The sequence below is a fragment of the Athene noctua genome, chromosome 1 (genome assembly GCF_965140245.1).
Source record: "Athene noctua chromosome 1, bAthNoc1.hap1.1, whole genome shotgun sequence".
NCBI classification, from domain to species: domain Eukaryota; kingdom Metazoa; phylum Chordata; class Aves; order Strigiformes; family Strigidae; genus Athene; species Athene noctua.
Genome location: NC_134037.1, coordinates 85372781 through 85400773, shown reverse-complemented (window position 1 = coordinate 85400773; position 27993 = coordinate 85372781). Strand labels below are relative to the sequence as shown.

Sequence of the window (27993 nt, the reverse complement as noted above, 5' to 3'; positions counted from 1 at the left end):
CGGGCGGCCGAGTCGGCCCGTCGCCGCTGGGAGAGGCCGGCGCGGAGGGGAAGGGGCCGGCTGCGGCGGCGGCCAATGCGAAACTGGCTGGTGCTGCTGTGCCCCTGTGCGGTCGGGGTCGCGCTGCACCTCTGGCTGCTGCTCGGCTGCCCCGGCGGCCCCGGGAGGCACCCGGCAGGTAGGGGCGGGCGGCGGGGGCTGCCCGGGCGCGGGCACCCTGGGCGGGCGGGGCTCCCCCGACGCCGGGAGCCCGGCGAGGAGGGGCCGGAGCCGGGTCGGTGGTGGCGCCGGGGCGGCCGGGGGGCGAGGACCCAGGGAAGGGGCGCGCTGCGGCCGTTAAACGGGCAGGGCCGGCGGCTCCGGCGTTTCTGTGGCTGTGGGCAGCCGGCCGCCGGGCCGGCGGGGCTCGGGGGTCGGCCCGTCGGGGAGGAGCACCGGGAGCGCCTGCGGGCGTTCCTGGGGCCGTAGCCCCGCGTTCCGTGGGTCTGTGGCCGGCGGCGCCGCGATTGAAACTAGAGGTGCCGGCCGCGACACGTGGTCGTGGAGGGTGCGCTGCACCCCCCCGGGAGGCAGCAGCCCCCCTTTCCCCCCCAAACGCCTCCTGCGCCGCGGGTGCCCTCCCGCTCCCACTGAGGTGCGTGGGGAAGCGGTGCCCGCCGACTTCTCTTGCGTCGCGTCACTGCCGCCGCTAGGAATAGCCCTTTGTGCTGTGCCGGGTTTGCCACAGACGCCTTCTTTAAAAGCCCTGCGGTGCGAAAAGCTGTTCCGAGGGTGGGGTATGAGCCAACACGAGTGGAATCAGGCCCCCTGAGGGCTTACGCTGCGATCCTCGTAAAAGGACTTGGAGTTTTCAGGCCGCAAATGTGTGTGCCCGGTAGAAACGGGCATCTGTAGGAACAAACTTTTGTCAGCTACCCATAGGTGCTGTTTGAGAACGTTAAGAAATGCTCTGCAAGACATCTGAAACAACGATAAAGAAAAAATGGTGGGGGTTTTTTTTACTTGAGATCTGCTTAGAACTCAGTTTAGCAACCCAGTAGTCTGTTCACCAGCAAAGCCACTCTTTGCAACTGGTGCCTGTTCCCTGTGCAGGGTGTACACAGACAGCGCTGAGGAAACGAGAGGCTGCCGGTTTCCAGGGGTAATTAATAAAGCAGGTGTGAAAAGAGCAAGGTCAGTGCGTTTGCGTAGTCTGAAGGCCGCAGAGCTCTATGGCTCTGTCTGTGTCTGCTTTCTGGCCATTGAGCACTTGAATTATAAAAGAACGGGAGTTCTAGTTGTTAGCCTAAAGTGCGTTTGAATTGTCTGGTTGGTTTTGTTCCTCATCTTCCACGGTGCTGCTTTTGTGACTTCAGTGCGTTAATTTGGAGTTGGAAGTGGCAATGTGGAAGCTCACCATGACCTTTCCTGCAGAAATGTTTTCCAATAGCAAACTTTTCTAAAGAAAATCCAGAAGTTTCTCAGGTGGGGAGGGAAGGAAGAAGCTTTGCTCTTCAGAGATTCAGCGTTTCAAGCAGTTATTATTGGAGTTTGTGTTTGTTGCTGTGCCACTGTGTTGCACTGGATAATGTTAGGATAACTAAGATTTTAAAAAGCTGATATTTTTTAATACTGGAAAAGCAAGTGTGCACTTTGTTTCTTCAAGGATTATTTGGTTATAATGTGTTCACACCGAGGAGAGAAAAACCGATGACTCTTACAGAGAGAGCTTCCCTCATCAGTAGAAGGCTCAATACTGTACATGCACAGCCACTTTGTAGGCCTGATCCTTGCATGATAATTTAAGGAAAAGTCTGCCTCTTCACCTTCGTAGTATCGTGAAATGTACAAGCTGGAGGTGTATGGCTGCCTTGGCAGACAAAAGAAGGATGAGCTAAGGGACCTCTTTTATCTCTGATGTCTTATGTGTTCTATTTTTTAATTATTCAGAGTGTTTCAGGAACATATACAAGAGCAAGGAATGTCCCTATTTATTAAAAGGCTTCTTGAATCTGAAACTATTTAAGAGAATCTGGTACTGCCTGATAAAGCCAGTCTTGTTTGATTTGATTATTAATGTTTGGGGTTTTTTTCCTTGTTTACTGCTCCAGCCGCTCTTTATTACCTACTACCTGGCATCACTGGTATGAATAAAAATTGAATCTGATCATGGGACAGTGTTTTACAATAGCTGTGACATAAAAATGCATTATTTGTGTATTCTTTGGTATTTCTGTGTAGTGTCTGTGTGTTTCAGTAGTTATGTAGTGTGTCAAGAGTTGCAAAATCGGCTACCAGCGGAGGTCAAAGGCGGAGTGAACAGCATTTCCTTTTTTTGAGGACTTTAATTCCCCTCTCAATAGTCATCGCGCACACAGAGAAACAGAAATTTGCTAAAAAAGTTGATAACCCGTTTTAGTGATTATTTACCTTGACATCATTGACTTGCTAACATAAGACTGGAATAGAAATTTCCAGCCATCAATTCTGTTTTCCTTTTCTAATAAGCAACTCTTGATATCTGTCTTAAAATGGCAGATGGGCAGCCTACATTTATTTAGTGAAGGGTTGGCGTGGGTCTTTGTTCATTTGGATTCCTAGCAGTCTTAGGAAGATGCTTTTCCGAAGTTTGCTATATCCTGATTAAAAATGTTTTCTCATTTCTGGCCTAAACTTACTTGCAACTGGTTTATGCCCTGTTCTTAAGCCTTTCAGTTAAAAGGGCCTTTCTTCTCCCTCAAGTACACCTCCATCATGTAACCGTAGAGATCAAAGGTATCTATCTGTTTTAAACCTTTGGGTTTTTTAAGCTGAGCAAATCAGGTACTTCTACTGGCAAAACAGACTTTCTATTCCTGGAAAGCAGTTAATTTTTGTTGTTCATAGGTCAGATGACTTTAAATGTAAACAGTGTTCCAGTCTTCACTTGTTCCATCTACTTCTCTTCCTGTATTGGAAGTACCTCCTTTAATGAAACTTTCTTCTTAACTAACCCATATGAAAGGCCTGTAGTCTGCTTGCATGCTTTGGCACATGGTTATGTCTCTCCCTGTGCAGTATTCTGACTTTCTCTGTGTTCATGATCACTTTCACCTTGGTGTCACTTCTTCTAGGCAGTACTCATTAATTGGAAAAAAACAAATAGGATCAGTTCCGAGACCAGAGGCACTGACCTTTGCTTCAGTGTCCTGACTTTGATGGCTTCCTCCTTCTTGTTCATCAGTTAATGGGACTGTGATTCACACTTCTGAGCAAGGCTCGTGCAAGAATATGCTTTTGGGTTTAATTGAAGTCCTTGTCTAACTGGTTACAAACAAGTGCTATCCAAAGGAAGTTGATGGGTAGGAAGCTTTAGTTAATTTTTGTAAAAATCTTAGATAAATGCTAATTATAAAATGACCTCAGAAACTTGAGAAAGAACAGACAGACCTGCTTTTAGCACTCCAGGTGGATTCCTTGCTAATTGTGTGTTTTAATTGATGGCACAAATCTTATTGAGTAGGAAATTACTCACTGTAGGGCCTCAGTTACAGTGCCTAATCAGAAAGCCCCACACATTCAATGTAATATGCTGATACTTTGCTGATGCTGATGCCCTTTAAGACGTTATTCCTGCTACATTTCTGGGGGTGTGTGGCAGCTAAGAATTGGCCCTCTTGGTTTTGTTAGTCTATCTTTTACTAGTGAATAATTATGCAACAGATTAAAAACCACCATTTTCTAGGAACTGCTTGTATGCCATCTGTTGTCCTGTGGTTCAGCATGTACTACTTCAGGCAGTGGCCTGATGGAACTATATACAGGGCTGGTCAGGCTTGCGTTTAGTGATCTGCCCTGCAGAATTAGGGCTGTCCCCCTCATTGACTAGCCTGCGTATGTGCCAGGTGAGAGAGAGGGAGGGAGAGCTTAAGCTGCTTTTGGCTTTTCAGTACTGAAATAACAAAATATAGAAACAACGTCTGAGGTTATGAGTGATGCTGTCCTCAGCGAGGAGAAATTCTGCCAAAATGTGGTACTTTCTTAAGAAAAGATGTTGTCTGAAATCTGTTCAGCCTGTCTGTCAGGGACTAGTCACAAGGTTGTTTCATCTTTTGTAGGCATGTAAAGACTAATAGGCTGGTGGCCTTGGAAATTGAAACCTTCCATCAACAGGTCAGGTTTGGCATTGATAGCTGTGCGGTTCTGCCTAAAATGTGAGTTGTTCCCCAGCCTTCATCTATGAGATCTTACTATCTAACATTGTTTTCTGGGGATGTGCCATCCCCAACGAAAACAATCCCCTCACCTTTGGGCATTAAATAATTGACAAAGAATCCACGACAAAACTGACAGTATTTCCCAATTGCATTGGGATTTTTTTAGTTTGCAGTTATTCTGTGGACTGATGTCTGAGACATTGCAAACTACTAATGAGCAGCACTGGAGTTGCATTTTGTGTTTTGGCATTGGAGTAAGGGACGAAGAGTACCAGTTCTGCCAGTGTTGGGGAGCAAGGTTTGTGGCTGAAGGAAGCTCTTCACCAGTTGTCTTCTAAATTGCCCACTGGGTAGAACAGCCAGAAGGGAGCAAGTATCTTTCCTAGGGAGCAGACTTTTGTTCCATGGCATCAGGGATTGGTAACTGCTTTTCAGAGTTAAAGGTGCTGTGCTCCCCCTGCCCTATGTCCATCTGTCTGTCTGTTGTGTGTGTTGTGTCGTGTCGTGTCGTGTCCGTCCCCCCCCCCCCCCCCAAAAAAAAAAAACAAACATCAGATTTGCTTTATTCATTTTGTGTCTACACTTCTGATGTTTTGGCCACTGTTTCCAGATTTGTCTAGAAGTGTTCAAATGCTGTATCAGTAATGGTGTTCAGAGCATCATCATCCCACCAGTATTACTACTGTCACTTTCTAGCTCAAAAGGACCCTGCTGTCCTATTTCTTTAAGAGAATGCTGTTGATCTTAAAAAAAAAAAAAAGGTAACTGCCTACAGAGGTTTTCCTCTTTGAATCTGTAAAGCTTGTTTAAAAGCTTGTCTAAAGGTTTGTCTGTCTCAAGGAGTACTGTACTCCTGCAGAAACCAGGGGTGTGCATCTTAGCGATTTTTAGCTCTGGTATAAAATAGGCACTGCAGGGGGGTCATGTAGCTCTGCTTGCAGGGAAATGTGTAATGCAGATGAGCTATAGCAGATTACTTTAAGTGAAGAAGATTAGAGGGGAGAAAAGAGCTGCTTTTGCTCTTTGGTTTGTTCTTTTTCTGCATCTGTCAGCATTCTGTGAATACAAACCTTTATATTTGGTTAATTCCTTCCTTTGTGTGTGTTTGGATCTTTCACAAAGCAGGACAGAAGAAAAAGGCATTAAAACCAGGAATATGGTTGCAAAGTTGCAAGAATAGGCAGAGATAACCTGGAATGGGGAGTGGTGGTGTTGGAGGGGTGGTGTTCCTTTTTAGTCTTATCTTATGAAGTGGATTAGTTGAGAATATTCTAAATAACTTCTGCCTGACCTACTTAGTTCCATTCCTTGATCCCTTTTACTTTAAAAAAAAAAAAAGCTGTATGGGTAGCAGAAGAGACAAAGCTCAGCCTTCTGTGGAGCTTACTTATTCTAGCAGTCTCCAGTGAAGGTTCTCTGGTCCCTGATAGTGCCGGTAAGCCTACACTGCTGTGTTTCTTGGTGCAGTCACTAACAATGAGTCTTTTCTCTGTCCAGTCCAGTTCCGTGAAACGTGGGAACTTAATCACTTTGGGGACTGCACACTATGTCAAACTTGACTGAAAATGACTGGCAAATTTAGTAGTTGGTAGGGGACTCATCAGTAGAGATACATGCAGCAAGATCATATTTACCTTGTTTGTTGACAAAATCAAGCTAAATGATCTCTCAATCTTTTCATCTCCTTATAATGACAGTAAATATAATTAACGGCTTAACTTGACATTTTACTTGCGAATCGGTCTCACAGGAAGAAGAGATGCATGTTAATCTTTGTAGTTTGGGATTCTGAAAAACTTCAAGAGCTGTACTGCTGCAGAGGTGGTTAAAATCTGACTAGGGCCAGCAGACTGCCTGTCATCAGTGACTTCCTCCTGTGGCCAAGTCAGTAGGAGACACACACTTCTGCATCTTTAGCCTTGTCTTCTAAGGGCACAGCTTTGTCCTCTATATATGCACTTATTTACTTTTTCCTGTGTCTCTCCCTAACTTTGATCTGTTGGTAGTTCTCAGTCAAGTTTGACAGACAGGCGGAGGTCTGTTTCATGAAAATAGGTAACTGAGAATCCTGTGAAAGCTTACTGCAGCTCATACTGAGGTGAAAAACTGTACTAATAGAACTACGTGTATGGTCATACATCAGAGAATTGTATGGGAGCCTGTCCTTACAAGTATCACAGCCCATGGAGGCTTCGGTAAGTAGGAACGTGTTATTAACCATGTGACATACAAGACTCTGGCAGACTGGACTTCAGTAGCCTTAGAGCTGACAGAAGTACCCCTTGGAGTTGCTGGACAGAGTTACATGGATCTCAGCAGCTGAGAGAAGGCTACTTCCTTTCAAGTTTTTGTAGCTTTTACTGGGGGTTAACAGCCTCAAGCAAATCAGCAAAGTGAAAGCAATTTTGTTCCTGATGCTAAAGGGTAGGCATTGCACCTTTGGCTGTGGCTGTTCCACTGAGAAGTCTTGGGCTGCGTGATGCAACTGAGATGCTGCTTTAAGACAGTAAGAAGTCAAAAGCAAGGGAACTAGTGATAGGGTGACCTTTGCATTGGAAAGGCTTCCTCTCCTCCTGCATCCCTTTAGTTATCAACACTTTTAGGGTTTATTGTGGAATGTGATACGTTGCTTTTTTCTTTTTACCCCCTCACCCCCTCCCTCCCCCTCCCTTTCACAAACCACAGAATTGGCGGAGGTTTTTTTGTTTTTGTAATTGGAAAACTTCAAGGCTTAACTATCTTGTAGAGCCAGTTCAAGATATGAGTGATATAATAGGTATTTTTTAAGCCTATTACCAATACTTAAATAAAAATGCACAAAAATAGAACACAAGATAAGTAAGGTTGATCCCAGTGGCAAGTATTGATTGCTTGTATAAATTGCTATTATTGAATTGGAGGTCAGCAATGTTTTCTCTTAAATTATGCTGCATCAGAGCATATATATGCACATATCTGAATTATTCTTATAAATTAATAATAACCTTAGTCTTCCCCCCCCCCCCCCCCCCCCCCCCCGTGCCTCTTACTTTATCTCCCATTTGTTTAATAGTGCTAGGTTAGAGACACAGGAATCACTTTTCCTGAAAGTTTAGCAAGTGTTATTCCTACTTTTCCATAGGAAGTAGAAACCTTTGCCAACAAACAGAGAGCCTGTTCATTAGGTTTTTTTGTGAAGGTAATCTTTTTTTTTTTTTTTTCCCCCATTTTCAGTGGTAAAATGGCATAACCCTTGAGACAGAGAAGACAATCTTCTGAATGTAGACTGCTATAATGTTACCTTACTAAGCCTGAAGATGGCCTAAAACAAGAAAGAGCTGTCTGTTCTAAAAGCAGTAGGATATTAATTCTGAAGCATTTGTGATGTTAATGTTGTTCCCACATGAAGGGTTCACAAGAAGAGCTTTGCTCATTTTAAAATATAAACTAATTAAAAGTATATTTGATTTGAGTAGCTTATTTTTAGTTTTTCTTTTTAAATTGACTTAAGCCAATTTATGTTGTTCTAAGTCAAGTCGCCTATAGACTTCTGCTCTTAGTTTTATTTTTCTTTAATTTTAACTTAAATGGTTCTGCTTCTAATTAAAAGTGATATCTTAAAAAAACAAATCTGTGTAAACAATACCTTAATGCAGTATACAAACGCGTTAGTCCTCCCGTGAGATTTATATTGGAAGGGTTGTGGGTAAGGCTGCAGAGGCTGTTTAAAGAATAATCAAAGGATGGAAGAAGAACACAGAAAGAAAAGGGATGTGTGAGGAGGAATTACGAGACTACAGAAGAATTTGCTGTAATGTTGTGGTCTTATAAACTTGTGGCTCTTTCGTGTACCTCTACTGTCATGGATACGTGGTGGATCGTGGCTCTGTAATGACCTCTGAGGACATACAGACCCTCTGGATAGTTGGTATTTACCAGCATAAAGGAAAACTAAAATTGCATTCGGATTGAGCAATGTGTTTGATTTACAAGTTTTTTCAGATGTTATATAGGGCAGTAGGTTTGTTGTTCTGTCAGCAAACAAATCATATTCCTGAACCTTGCCACCTATTCAGTGTATGATTGTTATAAGAGATGTAACAGTTAAGTTTGGTGAAAAACCAAGGAAGGGAACTAGTGACTTGCTGCTTATTTTTTTAAGTTGTTCTGAGCATAAATTGATGTAATAGGTTAATATTATTACTTCTCTTAATAGGTTAATGTTCAGTTTAACTTATTGATAAGCTTGTATCAGTTGTCAGTATGAATTCATTTAAATAGCTGTGGAACTTAATCTTTTTGTAGAAAATCAGTGTTTGCATGCTTAGAACTGGAATATTTAATGAGAAACAGACTGGGAAAGATTTGCTTGTGGAAACATCACTCTGCTTTCCCTGCTCTTGCAGAGCACTGTTTTATTTGGCTTTGGGGCTAAGGAGTCAGGTTCAAGCCATTATCAATAGCCCCTAAAGCAAAAAACGATGTTCTGAAATCTTTTGATGTTGATTCAGCACAGAGCAGAGCAAGACCAAGGCCTCTCCACTGCATGCTGCACACTGAAGATGGAATAACATAAGACTAGATGGATGTCTGGTGTGATTTGGCACAGCAGTTCTTGTGGTGGGTGCTGTGAGGTCCTAAGTCAGTGAGCAGTTGTAACAAGACCCATCTATCTTCTCAGTTTCAAAGTGGAGAAAGGGAATGCTGGTACAGAAGGCAGAATCTGGATTACAGTTCAACTCTTTCTAGTGGGAGTACACAATATAGACTTGGCAATATTTTTGGTCTGTTTAAAATTGGATTTATAAAAATCTTGTCTATGTTGTATACATTTTGTTGTATAGTTTAGAGGGCTCTCACATTTGCATGTTTTCTTTATCTGCCACCTAATGAAAAAAAAAGTGAAGTGAGAGGAAAGCAATCCTTTGCTAAAACTAAGTATAAATCTCTCAACTCTAGAATGTCTGATAAATTAAACTAAGAAAATTCACTTTGGCTACTTGCCTCACTGTTTGCAGGCTCTTAAGTCAGAGCTTCTTAGGTCTCTATCTGATCATAATCTTGCTTGAAATCAAGTCCAGCTTTCATGATCTCTGAATTAAAACAGCACAAACTAAATCATGGTTTACAAGTATTGGCGGTGACATCCAGCTATGAATAAAGCCAGAGCATTCCTCTGCATAGGAGTGTAATACCCTATGTGAAAGCAGAGTACTGTTCAACTTCAAAAAGTTAGAAACGATAGCCCTTGACAGCGAGACTGAAATGGTGAGGCAGAAAGGTAGTCCAGCAGTTTTAAAAAGAAGGGGTGAAATGGGCATAGTTTTGAATCTGATGGGCCTTGTTTAAATACGTTTTTTCCCTAGGTAGAATAATGATGAATTCTAATAGTGAAGGCCTGGTACTTCTGTAGGATAAATCATGCTGGAGGAGGTATTGGTATTGGTAAGCAAGCAGAAGGCCCAGGCTGTCTCAAGAGTTTTGCAGAGGGAAGAGTAAGACCTTGTGTCTTGCCCACAAGGTTTCTGGTGGCTGATAGAAAAGAGAAGCCCATCAAGATCATGTTCTCAGGGGGCAGTTTGCTCATAAAACAGGCAGGCAAATATTTGAATGGAAGATGCTATCAGTCAAAACCAAGGCTTATGTTCTTGCCTGCTTTGTGAGTCAGGTTCTTAGTTTGGTTTACTGGCGGTGACTTGCTTAGCTCATTGCAGTAATCACAGGATCACAGAATCATTCAGGTTGGAAAAGACCCTTAGGATCATAGAGTCCAACCACCAGCCCCACTCTACAAGCTCTTCCCTACACCATATCCCCCAACATCTCATCTAAATGACCCTTAAACACATCCAGGGATGGTGACTCCAATACCTCCCTGGGCAGCCTGTTCCACTGCCTGACCACACTTTCTGTGAAAAATTTTTTTTCCTAATGTCCAGTCTGAACCTCCCCTGTTGGAGTTTAAAGCCATTCCTCCTTGTTCTGTCACTAATCACCTGTGAGAAGAGACCAGCACCAACCTCTCCACGATGTCCTTTCAGGTAGCTGTAGAGAGTGATGAGGTCTCCCCTCAGCCTTCTCTTCCTCAAACTGAACAGTCCCAGCTCCTTCTATCGCTCCCCATAGGATTTGTTCTCCAGGCCCTTCACCAGCTTCGTTGCCCTCCTCTGCACTCGCTCCAGCACCTCGAGTTCTCTCTCATATTGAGGTGGCCAAAACTGGACACAATACTCCAGGTGTGGCCTCACCAGTGCAGAGTGCAGTAATGTTTTCCTAGATTGCTAGTGAAAGTTTTGACATTTTGAAAATGTTTCCCTGATTCTGAAACAAGAATATAATAGTAATTCTGCTGCTTGTTCTTAGTGTTTCAGGTTCCCAGTACTCTTGCTTTTGAGATACCTTTTAATTATTGCTTGCAACTCCAGCTTGTGGTAATAAGTGAATATAATAAATCTTTGTCGCTTTGTATTTCTAGGTCCACTGGCCTTCTTTCATCAGTGGAAGCTGAAACATTATGATGTTATTGTAGGTGTTTTGTCAGCTCGACATAATCACGAACTGCGCAGTGTTATAAGGAACACTTGGCTCAAGCACCTGAAACAACATCCTGCACTAAGCCAACGGTAATCTCTAGTGTTTTGTAATTTGGAGCTTTGGCAGGGGGAGAAGGCTATAATGCTTAAATATCCTGATTTAATACTTTTAAAAAAAGTATTTCCTTTTTTTTCTTTATTTGTGAGCATCTTCTACTCTCATAATTTTAAAAATCTGCTTAGTAATATATAAGAATACTTCTGGGCTGTAACTATTTTTATACAAGGAATAAAATGTAATTGTTTGACTGTTAACTGCTCTTTGATTTTTGCAGTTAGTTGCCACTGTTCATTTGCAATGTATAAGACTTTCCCTTTTTTCCGTTGCAATGTATGCTTTGTATGGTATGTGACTTGAAATGCTTAGTAATCCAGGATACTTGAAAGCAGGCAGGTTTGCATTTGGTAAGAGAAGCACAAAAACCTCTCACAATGACCTCAACTGTAAAGTTCAGGTTTATTTCCCACTGAACCAGGTGCATCACACTGCTGCAGTGTGAGTGACCTGCAGAACCTGTCCTGATTGCTGGCATAGACCTGACAGTCTACAGACAGCTCTGTTCTTGCTGAGAAAGTTCTGCTGCAGTTCATTCCTGGAAATGTTGTCATTTTGATAGGCCTCACATCTTGGTGCCTGCCTTGTGCTCAAAGCCATTTACCATCCACAAATTTGATGCCAGCATGGAGTTTGGAGCAACGCACAGCTACTTCAGTCATCTCAGCATGTGACCTTTCATAGCTTAGCTGGAATATTCTGATTAATTATCCAGGAGGATACTTAGCTGCTAGGTGAAAGACTAGGCTAAGGTCGATCCTCTTGCTCTTTGTACTGCTTGTTGTCTCCTGGCTGTGTCACAACCATGATGGGGGCTGGGAAGAGCAACCTGTTGTTTTGCTACAACCCAGAATTGAGACTTTTCATTGTAATAAATAGTCTGGAGTCCTTGTTCCTCCTTTGATGCAATGTGTCTTTTTTTCTTTTTTTTTTTTCATTGCCTTTTGAATGCAGAATATTTAAACAATCTTGAATTAAGTAATAAAGCCAGGCAGGGAAAGGCAGGTCTTCAGGATCCTTCAGTTTTGCCTTAGGTCTTTTTCTGTTTAGTGTGCTGGCTGTCTTGAATCCCATTCCTAGTTGCCAATTTTCCTGTGTCCTCATTATGAAATATGAAATGTTAATGTGGGTTTGGAATTGAGCCCCTATATGGGGATTCACGTGGTTGCTCTACATGCAGACTCATTTCAGTTTTTTAAGGGATTCAAAATCTTAATCTTGTGAAAGACAGGCTGTTCTGCTGAAATAAGTTTATTGAAGATGGAGGGAGGAGGGAAGAGAACTGGTGTTAATAAAACCAAATTATTTTAGTGTCCTTGTGAAGTTTATAATAGGTGCGCATGGATGTGCTGTGCCAGTGGAGGATAGAGAAGACCCCTACTCCTGCAAACTTCTGAACATCAGTAACCCAGGTATAGAAGTTAACTTCTAAACATCCTATGATCTGAACTATCTAGAACTAATGATCTTTTCTCAGAGTAGTTTGGTGTGCTTAACTGAGACAGCCAGTCTTGAAAATAAATGCTGCCGTCTTAACAATTTCATAATCTTCCTGTAAGTACCATGTGCAGGCATGAAAGGGAGAGATCTGTGGGGGTTGTGAAGGGGAGGCCATTGACTTCTAATGGATTTGCATTTTCTTTGTGGCAGGGGACAGTCTCTCCCATGTAACGTACATTTTTACTCGATCCCTGTGTAAAATCAAGTTACTGAGAGCTGGAATGACCTGGTCTAGTGTCATATGTGATGAAAGTAGCAAGGCGAGAGTCTTGAGTGCCAGACTGCAAGTTAACTAAGGGACTGCTTGGCACGGAAGCCATGATTCACCATAAAATGGAAGTTCTGTTACTGTCTCTCTGAATGGCAACATCCACTGTTTAACCAATCTCCCTAGAATAAATGGTACCTTAGGGCTTAGGGAGACAATAATGCCAAAAAGCAGGCAGCTGAATTAAGTGGAGGTATATGCCATTTTGATACATGAATAATTATTTTAATATGCATATATTCATGCAGTCAAATAGCATTTTTGTCTTCACTGTGGATTTATTGTGTTTCTAGTCTTTTCCCTGTGGATATGTAGGCATTGACTTGCAATTGCTGGTAGCCTGCAGATTGCTGCATCACTCTGAGTTTCTCCTTGCTGCAGTCTGCAGCCAGTTGTATTTTTTTCTCCTCCAGCGTTTGATTATCCTTGCGCACTTGTGAGCTGTGCTAATTAATCAGAATGCTTTGCCTGTATCCAGTGTGCTTTGTGTGTATCCAGTTCAAGAACTATGAAGTCTTCTCACGTTACCTCTGTCCTTTCTTTTTCATACAGTTTTGAATCAGGAAATTGAAGCATTCAGTCTCCCTGAGGATGTACCTTCTGTGCTATCTGAAGACAGAATTGTCAGTGTGAACTTTCGTGTACTTTACCCCATTGTCATTACCCGTCTTGGGGTATTTTATGAGGCTGATGGGGTGGGATTCCAGAGGAACATCACTGTAAAACTGTACCAGGCAGAACATGAGGTAGAGTACTGTAGTTATCTTTTGGAAGTGGACTAAAGCATGTTGTCTTTTTACTGTGGATAAAGTTCTTACAGAAAGCAACATGCTGTGTGGATGATTTAGAAGTGAAATACTTAACTGACAAGCATTTGAATGATATTTTTCTTCTGTTGTGTTCTAAGTTCTTATTTCACATACATATATACACACACACACATCCTGGATTAGGAAAAGATTAAATTCACAGAGTGCTATGAGTTAATTTAAATGCCCTTTTAAAAAAGCATTTATATCTAAATCCAAGACACAATTTTGATTGCAGATGAGTTGTATTGATAGGTATTAAGGAATAAAAAATAAACCATTTAATATATTTAAAACACATATGCAGAAAGACACACTTGGTGCCTTCAGGCAGAGAGGTGCAGGACAGCTATAATTTTTTCGTGTCTGTCTTCTGGCAAGATTTCTAGAAACTGGTATTTACAGGTATTATTTACAGGTCGTAGCCAAACTTCAGTGATAATTACCCCCATTCCCAAGCTGTTATGGGTTTGATAGAATAGCTTAGTGCTAACCTGGAGAAAAAAAATCACTGAGCATAATTGTTGCATTTGGTATATTGCATTTATCTCTACCAATAACTTGATAGGCCAGTATAAGACTTCTGGCTATGCTACAGTAGAAAGAATTTTAAATCTGAGCTGATACAGAAAATGCACTTTTATGATATGAAAATGTGGCTTTTATGATCAACTTCCAAAGAGTTTGGTTTATAATAGCAAAAACAGTATACTAAAATAAGGTTTATGTTTGCTAAATGGTAGACTTCTAAATGTTGAGAGCCTAATAACTTGACCTGGATTAACTTTTTACTTCCAGTGAAGGAGAAAAGTTAGTATCATAGGAGTGCTTGGGGACTGTTTTCTGAAGACTGGGCATGTGGCAGTGCAGCATCTTTGTCATTTGTTATCTAAGAGCCATTTGGTGGCCTCTGTAATATAGCAGCAATTAAGTTTTAGGGGTCAGCATCCTCAGTTGCAATAGTAGTCAGCTATTTAAACAGAAGATACAAAGTCTGTAGACTGGGAGAAGAGTGAGTCTTCCAGATGATATGCTCTGTTGGTTGGATTCTAGCTGAACTTGCACTTTTGTTCCATTGTTGCTTGCTTCCATCATATCAATCCAACCCTTGAATTCTATGGAGTCTGAGACTGTTCTGAGGATAAAACTCCCACTAAGGTTTATACAACCAATAAGCCTCTTTCCATTGTAACTAACTGAGATGATCAAGATTTGTATGATCTCACAGCACCTTTAATGTGTGTGTTGTTTTTTTTTTCCTTTTCTGTGGTTCACAGGAAGCTCTCTTCAGTGCTCGCTTTAGTCCACCAAGCTGTGGAGTGCAAGTGAACAGATTGTGGTACAAGCCCGTAGAACAGTTCATTTTGCCAGAGGTATGTGCAGTATCAGAACTGCCTGCAGTTCTTTTAAGTCAGCTGGAGAGACTGACTGATGAAACTGGTCTTTGCTTGAGACAGAAAAGGGCAAGTGAAAACCTCTAGAATGTTAGTTATGGGGATATGCTGAAATCCAGAATTTCTTTTTCACCGTCTCATTATCACCAGTAATTATAAAGCAAAAGCCTGAAAATTAAAATTGTTTAAAAAATTACATTGATGAATAGTAGCAATTTCCAAAACCTTTTCAGTTTCTGATTGAAAATTGTACCTTCTTCAATTCTGTTGGAGAGTTTACCAGAGAATGGGACACTTCTTTCTCCCTCCTGCTTTTCTAGATGTTAGTACACAAAATTGGGAGGGGGGAGGATGGCACAGATTTTTAGGGAACAGCTGGAAAAGACGTTTCTGGTTCTGATGTCTTGGACATAACAGAACGATATTGTGTCTTATGTTTGCAATTATAGTATTAATTGAATAGTTGTAACTGAGAAGCTGTTACTGAGGGCTACTGAAATTTTGGTTATTCCCTTTTTGGCAGCACTAATGATGAATTTTTCATTCATTGAACCATGCGAGGAATCAAGAATTAGAACTTCAAGAAGATCTTAAGCAGGGTGTCTCCATAATATACAAGACAGAGTATGTGGCACACAGGAGACTGACATTTGGGTTTTTAAAACCTGTCAGTGGCAGAAGTGGTTGTCTTTTTTTTCTTTTTTCTTTTTTCTTTTTTTTTTCCAAATGGTCACCCCTCAGAAATTTGGGAGCTTTTGGGACAATAATGAGTGTTAGTGTTCTTGCTTGTCCTGAGATACTATTAGCTAAGCTAATGAGGCAGGGTCTAAAGTTTGGGGGTTTTTTAATCCTCATTGGGATTGGGGGATGCAGTCCAAGAGTAGCATTTTGGTATAGGGATATAGAACCTACTTGTGGCTGCCTAGGAAGGAAGGTGATTAAACACAGAAGGAACAGAATATAGGCAGGGAATAACTTGATATTGTTAGAGTGAAGGTTTAGTGAATACAAGTTGACTCAGAGTTACAATTCTAGTTCAGCAGACAAGGTACAAGGAATTGTTCCCAGTGGGCCAGTGATCTCTTAGTAGATGTCAGCTGTCATTTTAGGCTGTTTCCCTTCATTTAAATATTCTATATGACTGGACCCTTGCTGCTATTTCTGTAAGTTGTCTTCAGGTCTGGGTTGTTTTGTTATGCAAAAAATTCTATGAAAGAATGGAGCAAGAGAAGACTGAAGGGGAAGGAGAAGACATTTGGGGCCAGTTTAATCCCTGATTTATTCCCCTGGCACTATAAGACTGAATGCATTTGGAAACCTGTTCTTTTTAAGGGGAATCTGCGTCTGATTAATTGGTTTATCATCTTAAACAGTTTTTACTGAATACTATGCAAGTTTGTTATGCTGTCAGGAGACCTTTTGGGTGAGCAGACCTCTTGCAGTATTTTGTGCATATGCTTTAACAATCTAATTTGATATCAATAGGATTCAGGGTTTTTTACCTTTTTAAAAAAGAGTATTGGTTACCCAGTAATTCGGTAATATAACATGTAAGCCTTTTCCCTGTAAGACTTTGTTCTGAGATACTAAAATTGTCGGCAGTTGTAATTTTGCTATAAATGATTGAATTTTTTCTGAGAGGCAGGTGGGAAGTATTTCATTTAGAAAGGGGATATTAGTATTCATGCATTTCTTTGTGCAGGCTTCCTTAATCTGATACGTGTCATGTGCTGGATGCTTACAGGATAACATGATGTTTCTAATGTAGATTAATAGGGCTTATGCACAGCATGTAGTCTCCTGTGATACTTAGGATGCTGAACCATACAAGCTGATTCAGAGGAGATAGAACGCCCACGTGTTCCTATCTACTTGTTTGAGAGCAGTAAATTTAGTGAACTGTTTAATTGTCACAAGATGGTTTCTGAGACAATATCTATTCTCTGCCTTTCCACCTTCAAGAAGTAATGGATTGTACAGACTGCTGAAGAGCTTCATTCATCTTCCAGCTGAAGTGCTGCTCTTTCTGTTTGTCTCGAGGAAAGGGAGGGAAATGCAACATTAGAATAAGCATCTGGCAGGCCAGATTGTCTAAGACAGAATCGATCATTCAGCTTTGGAATGACTGAAAGCGCAAAAGAGCAGAACCACTAGCAGATAACTAAAAGTCACGCAGGGGCTCTTACAGCCAAGTCTTAGCAATGCACTTATTTTGTCAAAAAGCCACGGGTTGCTTGGGTGAAAATGGGACTCCGTACTATGCATGCTCTGTATTATTAATGGGGAGTAGTTGGAGGAACAAAAAGCACAGCACTGTTTAACATTAGGAAAGGAGTTTGGCAGGGCTGCATTATGTCAGTACACCTGTTCGGTATTCACTGTAAATGCCACTGCGCTCTGGCAGCAACAAGGCTGGAATTTAAATGGGGAAAAACAGATGATGTAGTCTCAGGTGTGCCACTAATGTTTTGCTTTAAGCATTTTCAGGCCTCAGCTTTCATTAAGCAGCTTAGAGTAAGAATAGCTGAAGGCTAAAATCATTAGAAAATTTGCTTACAAGTCTCTCAACCTGGAAAATAATGATAATTTGCAGCTTTAGGACACCTTGAGCTGAGGTTCACTGGTAATAACTGATTAAGACTCTTGGTACATGTTTGAAGTCAGTATCAATAATAGTCAGTGGTGAGAATTTTAATGTTTCTGGTTGCTGAGGAGTGAAAGGTGTCTCAGGCTCAGTAAACAATTTACCAAAGGTTGTGTCTGTAAACAAGGCACGGAAGTGGGATTAGAGCCTAGTCCCTACAGCAAAAAATATTGGAATGGGAGATGACAACCACTGCAAATGGTTGAGCATGTAAGTTTTACTGTGCAGGGTGTTCAGGCATCCTGCCACTAAAAGAAGTGTTAGTAGTGGTCCATTTGCTTTGATAACTGTAATTAAGGAAATTAAACAAACAAGGGGAAGGGATTGAGCATGTAAGTCAGGCTTGAATAAACACTGACTAGCTCCATTATTAGATTATAAAGCTGGCATTATAAATAATAAATGGGAGACATCTGAAATACGCAGCTGTCATTAAATACCGAGACTGCTGCAGATGTTAAGACCTACTTCTAGAGGAAAGCAAAAAATTGCGTTGAACTCTGAGCTAGACTTAATGGTGTGTCAGTAACTGGAGAGTTTCTGGAGAAGGTTTCTAGAGTACAAGGAAGCTAAAATGGGGAAGAGCTGAGAGGTTAGTATAAGTAAACAGACTTTTTGCAGAAACAGAGATGCCTCCACAAACAGTTGAAACAAGTTGGTTTTTTGTTCCAAGGTCCACACTAGCTATCAGTGTTTTTCCTATGAAATTAGGAGAAACAAAACGGAATGCACTCATCTAGCAGTCAGGGGTATAATAGCCATACAGCTACTCTACACTACCTTCTCATGAGAGGGGAATTGCTTTAAAAAAATGTAATATTACCAGTACTCTCACCTGTACAACATGCCACTTGTATCTTTGCATGTTCCCAGAGGTCTTCAGGAAAGTCTTATATAAAATGGGTAATGGTTGGACTGTTAGGTGGATTAGTTTCAAGTTGAGATGAAATGCTTTTAAATGCAAGAAATTACACACACACATATGTGTGTGTATATATATATATATATATGTATAAAAAACTGATGTAGTGACATAACTTAAATTGACAGTTAAAACCAGAAAATTTTGAAGATATTTGCTTGTCTTTCTCCTCCTTTCCCTACCAGCCAAGATGTGAGGTCAGAGTTCTATGACTCTCCTACAGTAGCTTGTGACAGCTTTGCCAGGGTAAAGGTAGCTGTATTTACCGTTGAGTTTTGCTGATATCAGAGTTGAGTCTCTATTCTCTTGGTTTTGGCAGATAACTAAAAGCAGCACTTATTTCCAAGTCTGTTTTAACGTATTCTCTCGGTAAAGCAGGATTTTTTTAGTTGATTTTTAAAAATTCACTTCAAGTCACCTTTAAATGCCATCTTAATGATGATAGAATGCCAAAGCCATTTACACTGGACTTCTGTTAAAAGTTTAACAGATCTAATATAGAGATTCATGATTAGTCTTAAAAGCATGATTATATGTTACTGCATTTCACAGATGTAGGTCTTACGCATAACTTCTTTTTACTAAAATGTAAGTAAAAATCTATGTTGTGTGAAGTTGACTATTTTAAAATAAAAAAATCCAAACTGTTTGTTTTTCATCCTTTGAAGTGTTGGGATGCCCTATATAACATGTTTTGCTCTCTTCCCAGAGTTTTGAAGGTACCATTGTTTGGGAAAGCCAGGATCTTCAGGGCCTTGTTTCAAGAAACCTTCATAAAGTCACAGTGAATGATGGAGGGGGTGTTTTCAGGGTCATTACAGTAAGTCACCTCACCTTCCCTTCTGTCATGTTTCTGTTTTTCCTATAAGTCTTGGGTATTTAGCATTTTGCTTTCCTGTGTTTCTCTGTAAATTGCTAATTCAGTTGGGCTTCTCCTGTTGTCTCAGAGGGAAAGTTTGCTTTGCCTGGGAAAAGGACAAGGGCATGCAAAAAGTTATGCTAGTAAGTGGCATTTTCTTTTATTTTGAAGGGTGTAAAGTTCATCTATTGTCTTTGTCAGGTGTGAAGCAGTATCAGTATATCAGAGATGGCAAAATGTGTGTCAAAAATCCTGTGCTGAGATTCCAGTTGATGGGATTAAACCTGATCTTTGCCTTTTGGCAGTGTGTTTATTTTCTTGTCAAAACATTGCTTGCTTAAACATGCTATGCTGTTGGAATTTAGCTAGAATAACTTTTACATTTTGCTCTTAACTTTTAAGCTAGTTTCTAAAAGTTTGTGGTCCTGCTAATTTTAGGTGAAACTTCAAAAAAATGCCACAGAACTTTACAGTTAAAACTGTTAGGCTTAGTCTCTTAGAACCAGAAGAGCTTTAAATTAATTCTCAGTTGCCAGAAAAATTCACACCTTAAAATTGTAGGGAAAAACACACCAGGAATGAGAGGTGATCTAATTTATTTCTTTCCATTAATCTGTCTCTAGCAGGCAGGGGAAGGGTCACTGCCACATGAACTCACAGAAGGTGTGGAGGGAATAGCAGGTGGTTTTATCTACACTATTCAAGGTAAGTGCAAAATGTAGCATCAAATTTGATGTGATAAAACAGGAACTTAAAATTACATTTCTGAAGTAAAATTCGTGCTATCTCTATGAACTTGATCACCTTAAGTTGTCTTTTAGTAGAAACAATTAATTTCCTTCTATGCTTTTTATGCCTAATTGTCATGATGTGGTTTCTTTGCTTGCCCTTGGTCAGCCACTTCAGCTGACTCGCATCCCTTTGTCTTTTTATTGACAGAAATACCATTTTTATCTAGACTCTTCTCTGTCCTTGTTTTTTGTTACCCAAATGCAAGTTAAAAAATGTTGTGCAATGAAATCTTTTCCTGATAATTTTCACATTTTTCCTGTCCTACTACTGTTAGAAGTGCGGTGTCATTATGTTTAATATCAACTACTGACAAACAGTGACTACCTATCATAGCCTGCTTTTCCTCCCCTATTGTTGCCGTTTTACACCGATTTCAGCAGAATGTTCAGAGACTGTGTAGGAGCCTTTTCTAATGTCTAACATTTTGGCCATGTAGCACTAGAGTTGATGTATTATCATCGGTCCATCATAGGCAGTGAATTTCAGAGTGTTCCTGTGTTTCTGTAGCTAGGTCTGGCAAATATAATTAGGCAGTCCTGTTGTCTTGTCATCTCTGTAGGAGCCTAAACTGAAACTTAGCCTTTCCATCCTGTTTGCCAAAAAGTTCTTCAGTACCACAAACTATCTTCTTACCAAGAAGTTCAATATTATTGCAATATTTTTTTAGCTTTTACCTGCAGTCAGTTATGTGATGTGGTTCAGCAGGGACCACCTATGCTACATCAAAGCAATGCCAATTTGATTATATTTAGCACCGGATTTTTTGTTAGTTTGTTTTGGAGTTTATTTTTTGATGCTAGATAAATATAGTTAGAATATAACAGTAACCTTTTTACTCTACCAGTAATAATGAAGGCCCAGACAGCTCTTTATATTAAAGAGCCTTAGAAAGTTGAATTCTTTTACTACTGAAAAGGAAGAGAATCTCTTTTTACTTTAAACTTTCTCTATCAGGCTTTATGCAAATGTATACTTCTTTGTTCTCCAACTTTTAACACTTCATGGAAATTAATTATAGGATTTTCATAACCCCATTGAGTTGAACATTTCTTCAGATTCATTTTGTCACTATGTCATGTATGATTCAAGAGAAACATGTATGTAGGTATGCATCTTTGTTTAATGATGGCTCTTGTTTCTTTCAGAAGGTGATGCTCTTTTAAAAAGCCTCGATACTCGCCCAGAAAGGTTTACAAGTCACATCAAAAATCTTGAGAAAGAAGATGCTTTATTGAAGGAAGAAAGCAGTACCTATGATGATATTGTTTTTGTAGATGTTATTGACACTTACAGAAATGTTCCAGCCAAACTGCTGAACTTCTACCGATGGTAAGTTGAAAAGAAAGTATTTTCTCTTAGGAATGTTGCTGTTTGTAGTGCAAGATGATCCAGTGTGTTATGTTATCTGAGAGGTTCCATGAAATACATACCTGCTGTGATTTACTTCATTAAGTTGTATTTCTGTCTCACAATTTTGGGGGCATGTAGTGAGTAAAATAACAGGATCTGTATTTCCTGAATGCTGACCTTTGGTGCCTCAAATAAGCATGAGCTGGCAAGACAGGCTTCTGATCTAAGAGTCCAGGTGTGAAAATTTTCACATCTCCTTGCAATTTCTTTTAATTTGTTTCTGACTGAGAACTAGGAGCTTTAGTCTTTTAAAGGATGGCTTTTGGACAGCTTGTATACTTAGTGTTTCAGTTTGTGGTCGCTGGCTGTTGTTCCTGTTCCTGGGCACCACTGAAAAGATCCTGGCTCTGTTTCTTTACAGCCTCCCTTCAGGTATTTATACACATTCATGAGCTTCCCCCTAAGCCTTCTCTTCTCCAGGCTGAACAGTCCCAGCTCTCTCAGCCTTTCCTCATAGGAGAGATGCTCCAGTCCCTTAAGCATCTTGGTAGCCCTTTGCTGGAGTCTCCATCCAGTCTCTCCATGTCCCTCTTGTACTGAGGAGCCTGAGACTGCACACCGTACTCCAGGTGTGGCCTCACCAGTGTGGAGTAGAGGGGAAGGGTAGGAAGCTTGTGTACAGGGGGGACGGAAGGTTGAGAGGGAAGAATTTTTGTAGTGTATTACATTCTCTGTGATAAGTCTAATAAGTTATTACATCTAAATTGCAATTCTTTCCACTACTCTGAGACAACTGTTTCAATTAATTGATGTTGCTGTGGAGTAAAAAATATAGTTCACAGTTTTAGTTTAGACAATTAGTTTAGTTTAGTGCAAGATTATGCACTTATTTAACAAATTTCATGGTTATGAATGTAACTGAAAAACTGAACCATGCTTTCAGTTCTAAAAAGAGGGTTTAAATGTCAGTATTTTTGTGATAATTTCTTACAGGTTAGCAAAATTTTCAAGATTTAGTAATAAGAGGCTTAAGGAAATTGCCTTTCTTGTTAAGAGAAATTACCCTTCAAAACAATGTTTGTTAATCAACCTAGGAATAATCCCTAGAATCTTAAGCTGCTTTGGTTATTTTACAAGTGACGGATATTCAACTATTTCAGACAGTTAAAGATTACTGTTTGCATATTGGAAGGGTGCTTTACTGAGGAAGAGTAAATACCAAGTTGTTTCCACAGATGTTTCTTACAACCTTCTACAGTTGTATTGTCCTTGAACTAACTGTCTCATCCTGAAGAGTAGGCTACTGACATGTAGCCACTGCCATTTAACAGCTGTGCTGCCGTCATCAGCAGGGATTCATATCCTTCTGAGGTCAATACTGTTTAAGATGGATTTATTAGTAAATCCACCATCTGTCCTGGAGAACAACACTTCAGGTTTGTTTTCTTCAGCTCATACACAAGCCCATGTTGTAAGATCATTGTAGGATGCAGCTGCATCTCCTTTCTGTACAACAAACAGTCAGCCTTGGTCAATAGGGAAAACATTTAAAAGTCAAGGGTAGGAAAAGCATTCCTTCCTTCCTTCCCCCTCTGCTTCCCAAAAAACCCTTGATGAGTGTTGCGTAACTGTACTTTGTGGGCTGCAGCTCAGCATCTCATCACTTTTCTTTTTGGCTACAGGACAGTTGAATCAACGAGTTTTGATTTGTTGCTGAAGACAGATGATGACTGTTACATTGATTTGGAGGCTGTTTTTAACAGGATAATGCAGAAAAAAATGGACAGGCCAAACATTTGGTGGGGAAAGTGAGTTGTCTTTTTTTAACTTGTCTTTAGTGAACCGTTTATTGCTCTAACTCTGTTTGCATGTGGGTTCCCCTTTTCTGCATATGGAAGCTAGCTATAAAAAGCAGGACTTTTGTATGTGTAGATCTTTGAATCTCAGAATAGAAATCAATCCTTTACAATAGCTTTCCAGAGCATGCCTTTACAATGAGTTGAACTTGCTGAATATCTTACCTAGTTTTAAAATGTGTTGTGTATGTCTTTGTCATGCTACTGAAGTAAATAAAAGCATTCCAGCAGTAAAGTTAAAAGGCGAGTACATACTAGAACTGTAAGCATTCCTTCTTTTGAAGCTGCTTTGATTTTTCTGGTGGGCTTGAGGAAATGGGGTAGATGGGAGAAACAAAATTGCCTCTATAGTCTGCACTTTATTTGAAATCTGTGCATGACAGACATTAATACCCATTTTGCTGCGGTCTGAAATGGTAGATCAGATTCATGAATTCTTGAGTGAAGTTTCCCAAACACGTATTACAATTGTGAATAACTAGGAGAGTCAAAATAGCCCACCTCTTCTCTTCCATCCATGGAATCCATTGCTACACTGGTGTCACATCCGATAGAGCAGAAATGCTATGCTGCTGTAACATTCAACATAGCACAGTAGCATGATGTGGCTTCCCTGTTGCCATCTGCTTACTGAAAAAAAGCTGGCCTTTGCTGCTGAAAGTGTCTTCCTTCACAAATGTGGTACTGACTATTGCTTACTTGTAAGGTGATTTAATAAGGTGTGTGGAAGTGTGTGTGTCAAAGTGTGTGGAATACTGCCTGTCTTGTGATGATCTCAAAGATCTGAGTCATGGGCATGTGTTCTCTAGCCTGTACAAAAACCCTGATTGCCTGGTGCCTGTTAAATTTTCTTGGGACTACCTTTACCACATGGCAAGGCTAATAGTGCATGTAAGATAGGTTCATTCTAGCAGTATGAAAGGTCAGGAACTTGATGACAAGATGGAAACCAACTTGCAAAAGGAAAAACAGCACTAGGTATAAGCTGCCTGGGCTGCTCTTCCAGCTGATGTAGGGGGAATTCTTCTGGAGTAAGTTCTTGGCCGTAAGAGCTGAGGATGTGATACCAGAGAGATTGTCCCCTTCCTCCCTGGTGTCCCTACTATGCAATGGTAGATATTCCTACCTTTGTGTTTTTGCCTACCATGGACCTGCTCCTTGGCCACATTTTTTTGATTGTGTTCAGCTTTGTGAGTAACCACTGAGTGTACAGGAGTCTTCTGAGTGGTTTGGGGGGATCCATCCATCTCCTGCATTTCAACTCGGTGACATCTTGACTTGAATATTGAGTGTTCAGACTTGAGCATTGGTAAAAGTGCAAATGAAATGCCGTTAGGCTTCTCTGAGAGCTGGTTGTGGTGTGTGGAGACCTTAACTTCCTGAGCCGAAGGTTAATATGTCAGGCCCTTGAGGTGACTATTGATGGTCTCCCTTCCTTCTGCTCCTCTGAGCATGTGTCTGAACTCAAACTTTGCATTCTTCACCTAGACCTTATATAATTCAGTCAAGTTTATTGTGCGGTGATCCTTATAATCTGTTAATACTTAATTCCTGGATTCTTAGAGAAACTTACTAGCGTTCAGTTTACTCTGGCAGAAAGCAAGGATGAGATCTCAGTGAAACTGGGAAAGGAATGCTTTGGACTGATGAGTACTTATGCTGCCAGTTAATAGCCCTTTTCTGATGCCACTTCATCTTGTGTGGTGGTTTTGTTCATTAATTTAAAATCACCATTTAAAAAGCTTATTTAGCTGATCAAGAGCATTTTGGGACTACAGGCTGGCAAACCAAATGGTCCAGGTATCCTTCTAAAGAACTTGGACTTATCTTGGAGAGAACTTACCTTAAGTTACTGCTATTTTGTTCTTTTAAAACTCAGACTTAAAAGTCAGAAGATTAGTCACCCTCAGGCATTAGGGAGATGTCTTTGATAGATCACTGATCTTGTCTAAAATGACTGAATTTATGATGGGATAGAACATACCAAGCTGTTTCTGAGGGGAGATTGAGTCTAATACAAATGCTGTCAACAAAAAGGTGGTTCAGTGAAGTTGGCTCATCTACCGTGCTATGGAAAGCAGTGGGAGTTCAGAATGGCACCTTTTCTTGATCTTAATTAGGCCAAAAAGAGACTTCAGATACTTGAGTTTTCTGTAAAGATAGGTTTTGTTTGTAATACTAACCTCCCCTTTTCCAGGGGTATAAGATATGCTTCATGTTCTAGTAACATATTTCTAGGCTTACCATGGAGTGGCCCTTTAATGAACTTAGAAAGATCGATAATGCTTTTATGTGCAGACTGAAAAATGAATTTTGCTGAGTCGTGCTGTTGAAATGGTGTGTTAAGGTATTGAGTAATTTTATTAGGTTACTGACAAAAGGAAGTAGCAAGTCGTACATCATCTTTTCTGTTTGTGGAGAACCTTATATAGGGGTAACATCTTCAAGTATAAATTCTCTAATAATCACAGTCTTCAGGTAAGGCAAGTGTGAGGTGTAGTGAACAACACTGACATCACTAGAGAGAAGTATAAAACGATTAGCAAAGTAGGTGCCCCTCAGTCTGGAGGGGGTTGCACCCCTCCTGCTCTAACTCACTAGAGTCAGATACTGAGTCTAAAGTGAATTCAGGTATCGGATGTGACTTTTATCTACTTGGGGCTTTAACATGTCAGCTTCAGCTGTGAACATGTAGGGTCTGATAACAGATCTGCCACTCAACTGTAATTCCTTCCTTATGGGACTGTTGTCTGAGGTGACAATTCTTAGTAGTTCACTGAAGCTTTTAACTGCTTCTGCTCATGACTGAGTTCAGCAACGCTTGAACCTGTTTTCAAGAACGGGGAGAACCTTCTGCTTTGACAGTTATGCCACTTAGCTGTGAGTGCATGAAGTACTTGTCAGATAAGAGGAGTGCAATACCAGCCTGTTCCTGAGCAGGAAAAGCAGGACCCTTCTCACCACCTGACACAGCAGTTTAGCAGGGGGTGTGGCAGTGTGTTAGAGCTTCAGCTGTGCCACAGTGCCTGGAGAGACTGTGCAGACAGAGCACTGTTGCCTTCCTGCAGGCCTCCAGTAGTAAGGTACAGTCTTCCGTAGAGAAGACCACTGCCAGGAAGGTATTTTGTGATTCAGCGATGGCAGCCTTTGAACATCTACTTTGTTGAATTTCATCTGGAAAACAGCTGAGAAGGTCTATAAAAAAGCAATGTTTTGCTTTGCTTCCTGGTTTTTAAGCAGTCACTGGTTTTATCAGGAAAATGGGTTGTGTAACTTTGCTGTAACCATGTTCCTGCTGGAGGCACTGACTTTGTGTCATGTTGATTAACCAAAGGAGGTTGGACACAGATGTGCTTGTTACAGAACAAGTAAGGTAAGGATGCTTGCACTTACCTGGGTCAAAGCCCAGCAGCAGGTGCAGACATGCAGTGTTGTGTTTGTTTCTGTTCTGAGAACTTTTATTACCTAAGATTGAGACCAAATGATGGTTATGCTTTCAGCTGTTGTTTTGATTTGATGTGTGCCTTACAGAAATAAGGCTACAAACTGTAATAACATCACCTTCTACTTCTTCCTCTAATAGTGTTTATCATCAACGTTGCTTCAGCTGTTAGCAGTGTTCATAGGTTTCACAGAGGGCTTCGTATAAACATCTCATCTCTAACATGGTCTTCAGTTTCAGACTGAATTGGGCAGTGGATCGAACTGGGAAATGGCAAGAGCTGGAGTACCCAAGTCCTGCATATCCAGCCTTTGCTTGTGGGTCTGGCTACGTGATCTCCAAAGACATTGTTCAGTGGCTGGCAAGCAACTCTGAAAGATTAAAGACATACCAGGTAGTAAGGCCTTGGTTCAGTTTTTCGATCTTAAACGGGTCTGGGAAGCAGCGTGTGTACTGGATGAGCTGGAAGGAACATTGCTGAAGTGTTGTTGTTGGGTTCTCCTGGTTAATGCTGGCTTTTTGCAGTGCTTTGTGTCCATTCTTGGTCAAAGCACAACTGTTTTGGACTGAGAACCTCTGGAGCTGTAATCTTTTTTTAATAACAATGTATTATCACAGGAAAGCTGGGAGGATTAATTTAACACCTCTAAAAGAGTGAGACGTAGGTTTTTGTAGTTACTTTTTTACTGCTGTTAACATGATGCAACTTATTCTAGTTCACAAAGTCGTACTTCATGCTTTCCTGGTGCTGACATCTGGTTGTTGGTTTTTTTTTATTTATTTTAATGTGTTGTTTCAGGGTGAAGATGTGAGTATGGGCATCTGGATGGCAGCTGTCGGACCCAAGCGATATCAAGTAGGTCTGAAGAAATTCTCTGATCTTATGGAAAGAGAACATGCCTCTTGCTCTAAATAGCATAAAACAGGGGAAATGTTTTTTTCTTCCAAAAAAAAAGAAACAGCCTTTGGATTAAAACCGAGAAAAATCCTGAGATGTATTTAAAAAGAAAAAATGCACACACACATATTCCCCCCCCCCCCCCCCAAGTTCTCTGCATAGGTCTGGCAGGTCAGAGAGGGACATATACATCTAGATAGTGACCTGTGTGTGGAAAGTTTGTTGCTAAAAACAATGACAACCTGACTGTTGGAAAGAGATTGTTGAAAGTGAAAGTCTTTGTAAGAAATACTATTGAAATGGTTCTCTCTCTAACAGGATAGTCTCTGGTTGTGCGAGAAGACATGTGAGAGTGGCATGCTCTCATCCCCCCAGTATTCCCCACAGGAACTCAGAGCACTCTGGAGATTAAAGGAACTGTGTGGAGATCCTTGTAGATGTGAGGAAAGATGATGGA

General features: G+C 40.8%; 1 protein-coding gene across 6 annotated transcripts; it reads left to right on the top strand.

Moving 5' to 3' along the window:
- Nucleotides 1–27993, top strand: B3GALNT2 (beta-1,3-N-acetylgalactosaminyltransferase 2). Of its 6 annotated transcripts, none has more exons than XM_074896769.1 (13): nt 1–178; nt 10630–10777; nt 12114–12214; nt 13123–13316; nt 14657–14752; nt 19049–19159; nt 19264–19341; nt 19825–19903; nt 21139–21319; nt 23023–23148; nt 26873–27032; nt 27438–27494; nt 27855–27993. In XM_074896769.1, the coding sequence occupies exons 1-13, from the start codon at nt 76–78 to the stop codon at nt 27987–27989; spliced, it is 1569 nt and encodes a 522-aa protein (XP_074752870.1). In that variant the 5' UTR covers nt 1–75; the 3' UTR covers nt 27990–27993. The 6 variants fall into 6 exon arrangements, with proteins under 6 accessions (XP_074752870.1, XP_074752869.1, XP_074752875.1 ...); XM_074896768.1 differs by having other exon boundaries at nt 21136–21319; XM_074896774.1 differs by lacking the exon at nt 19264–19341.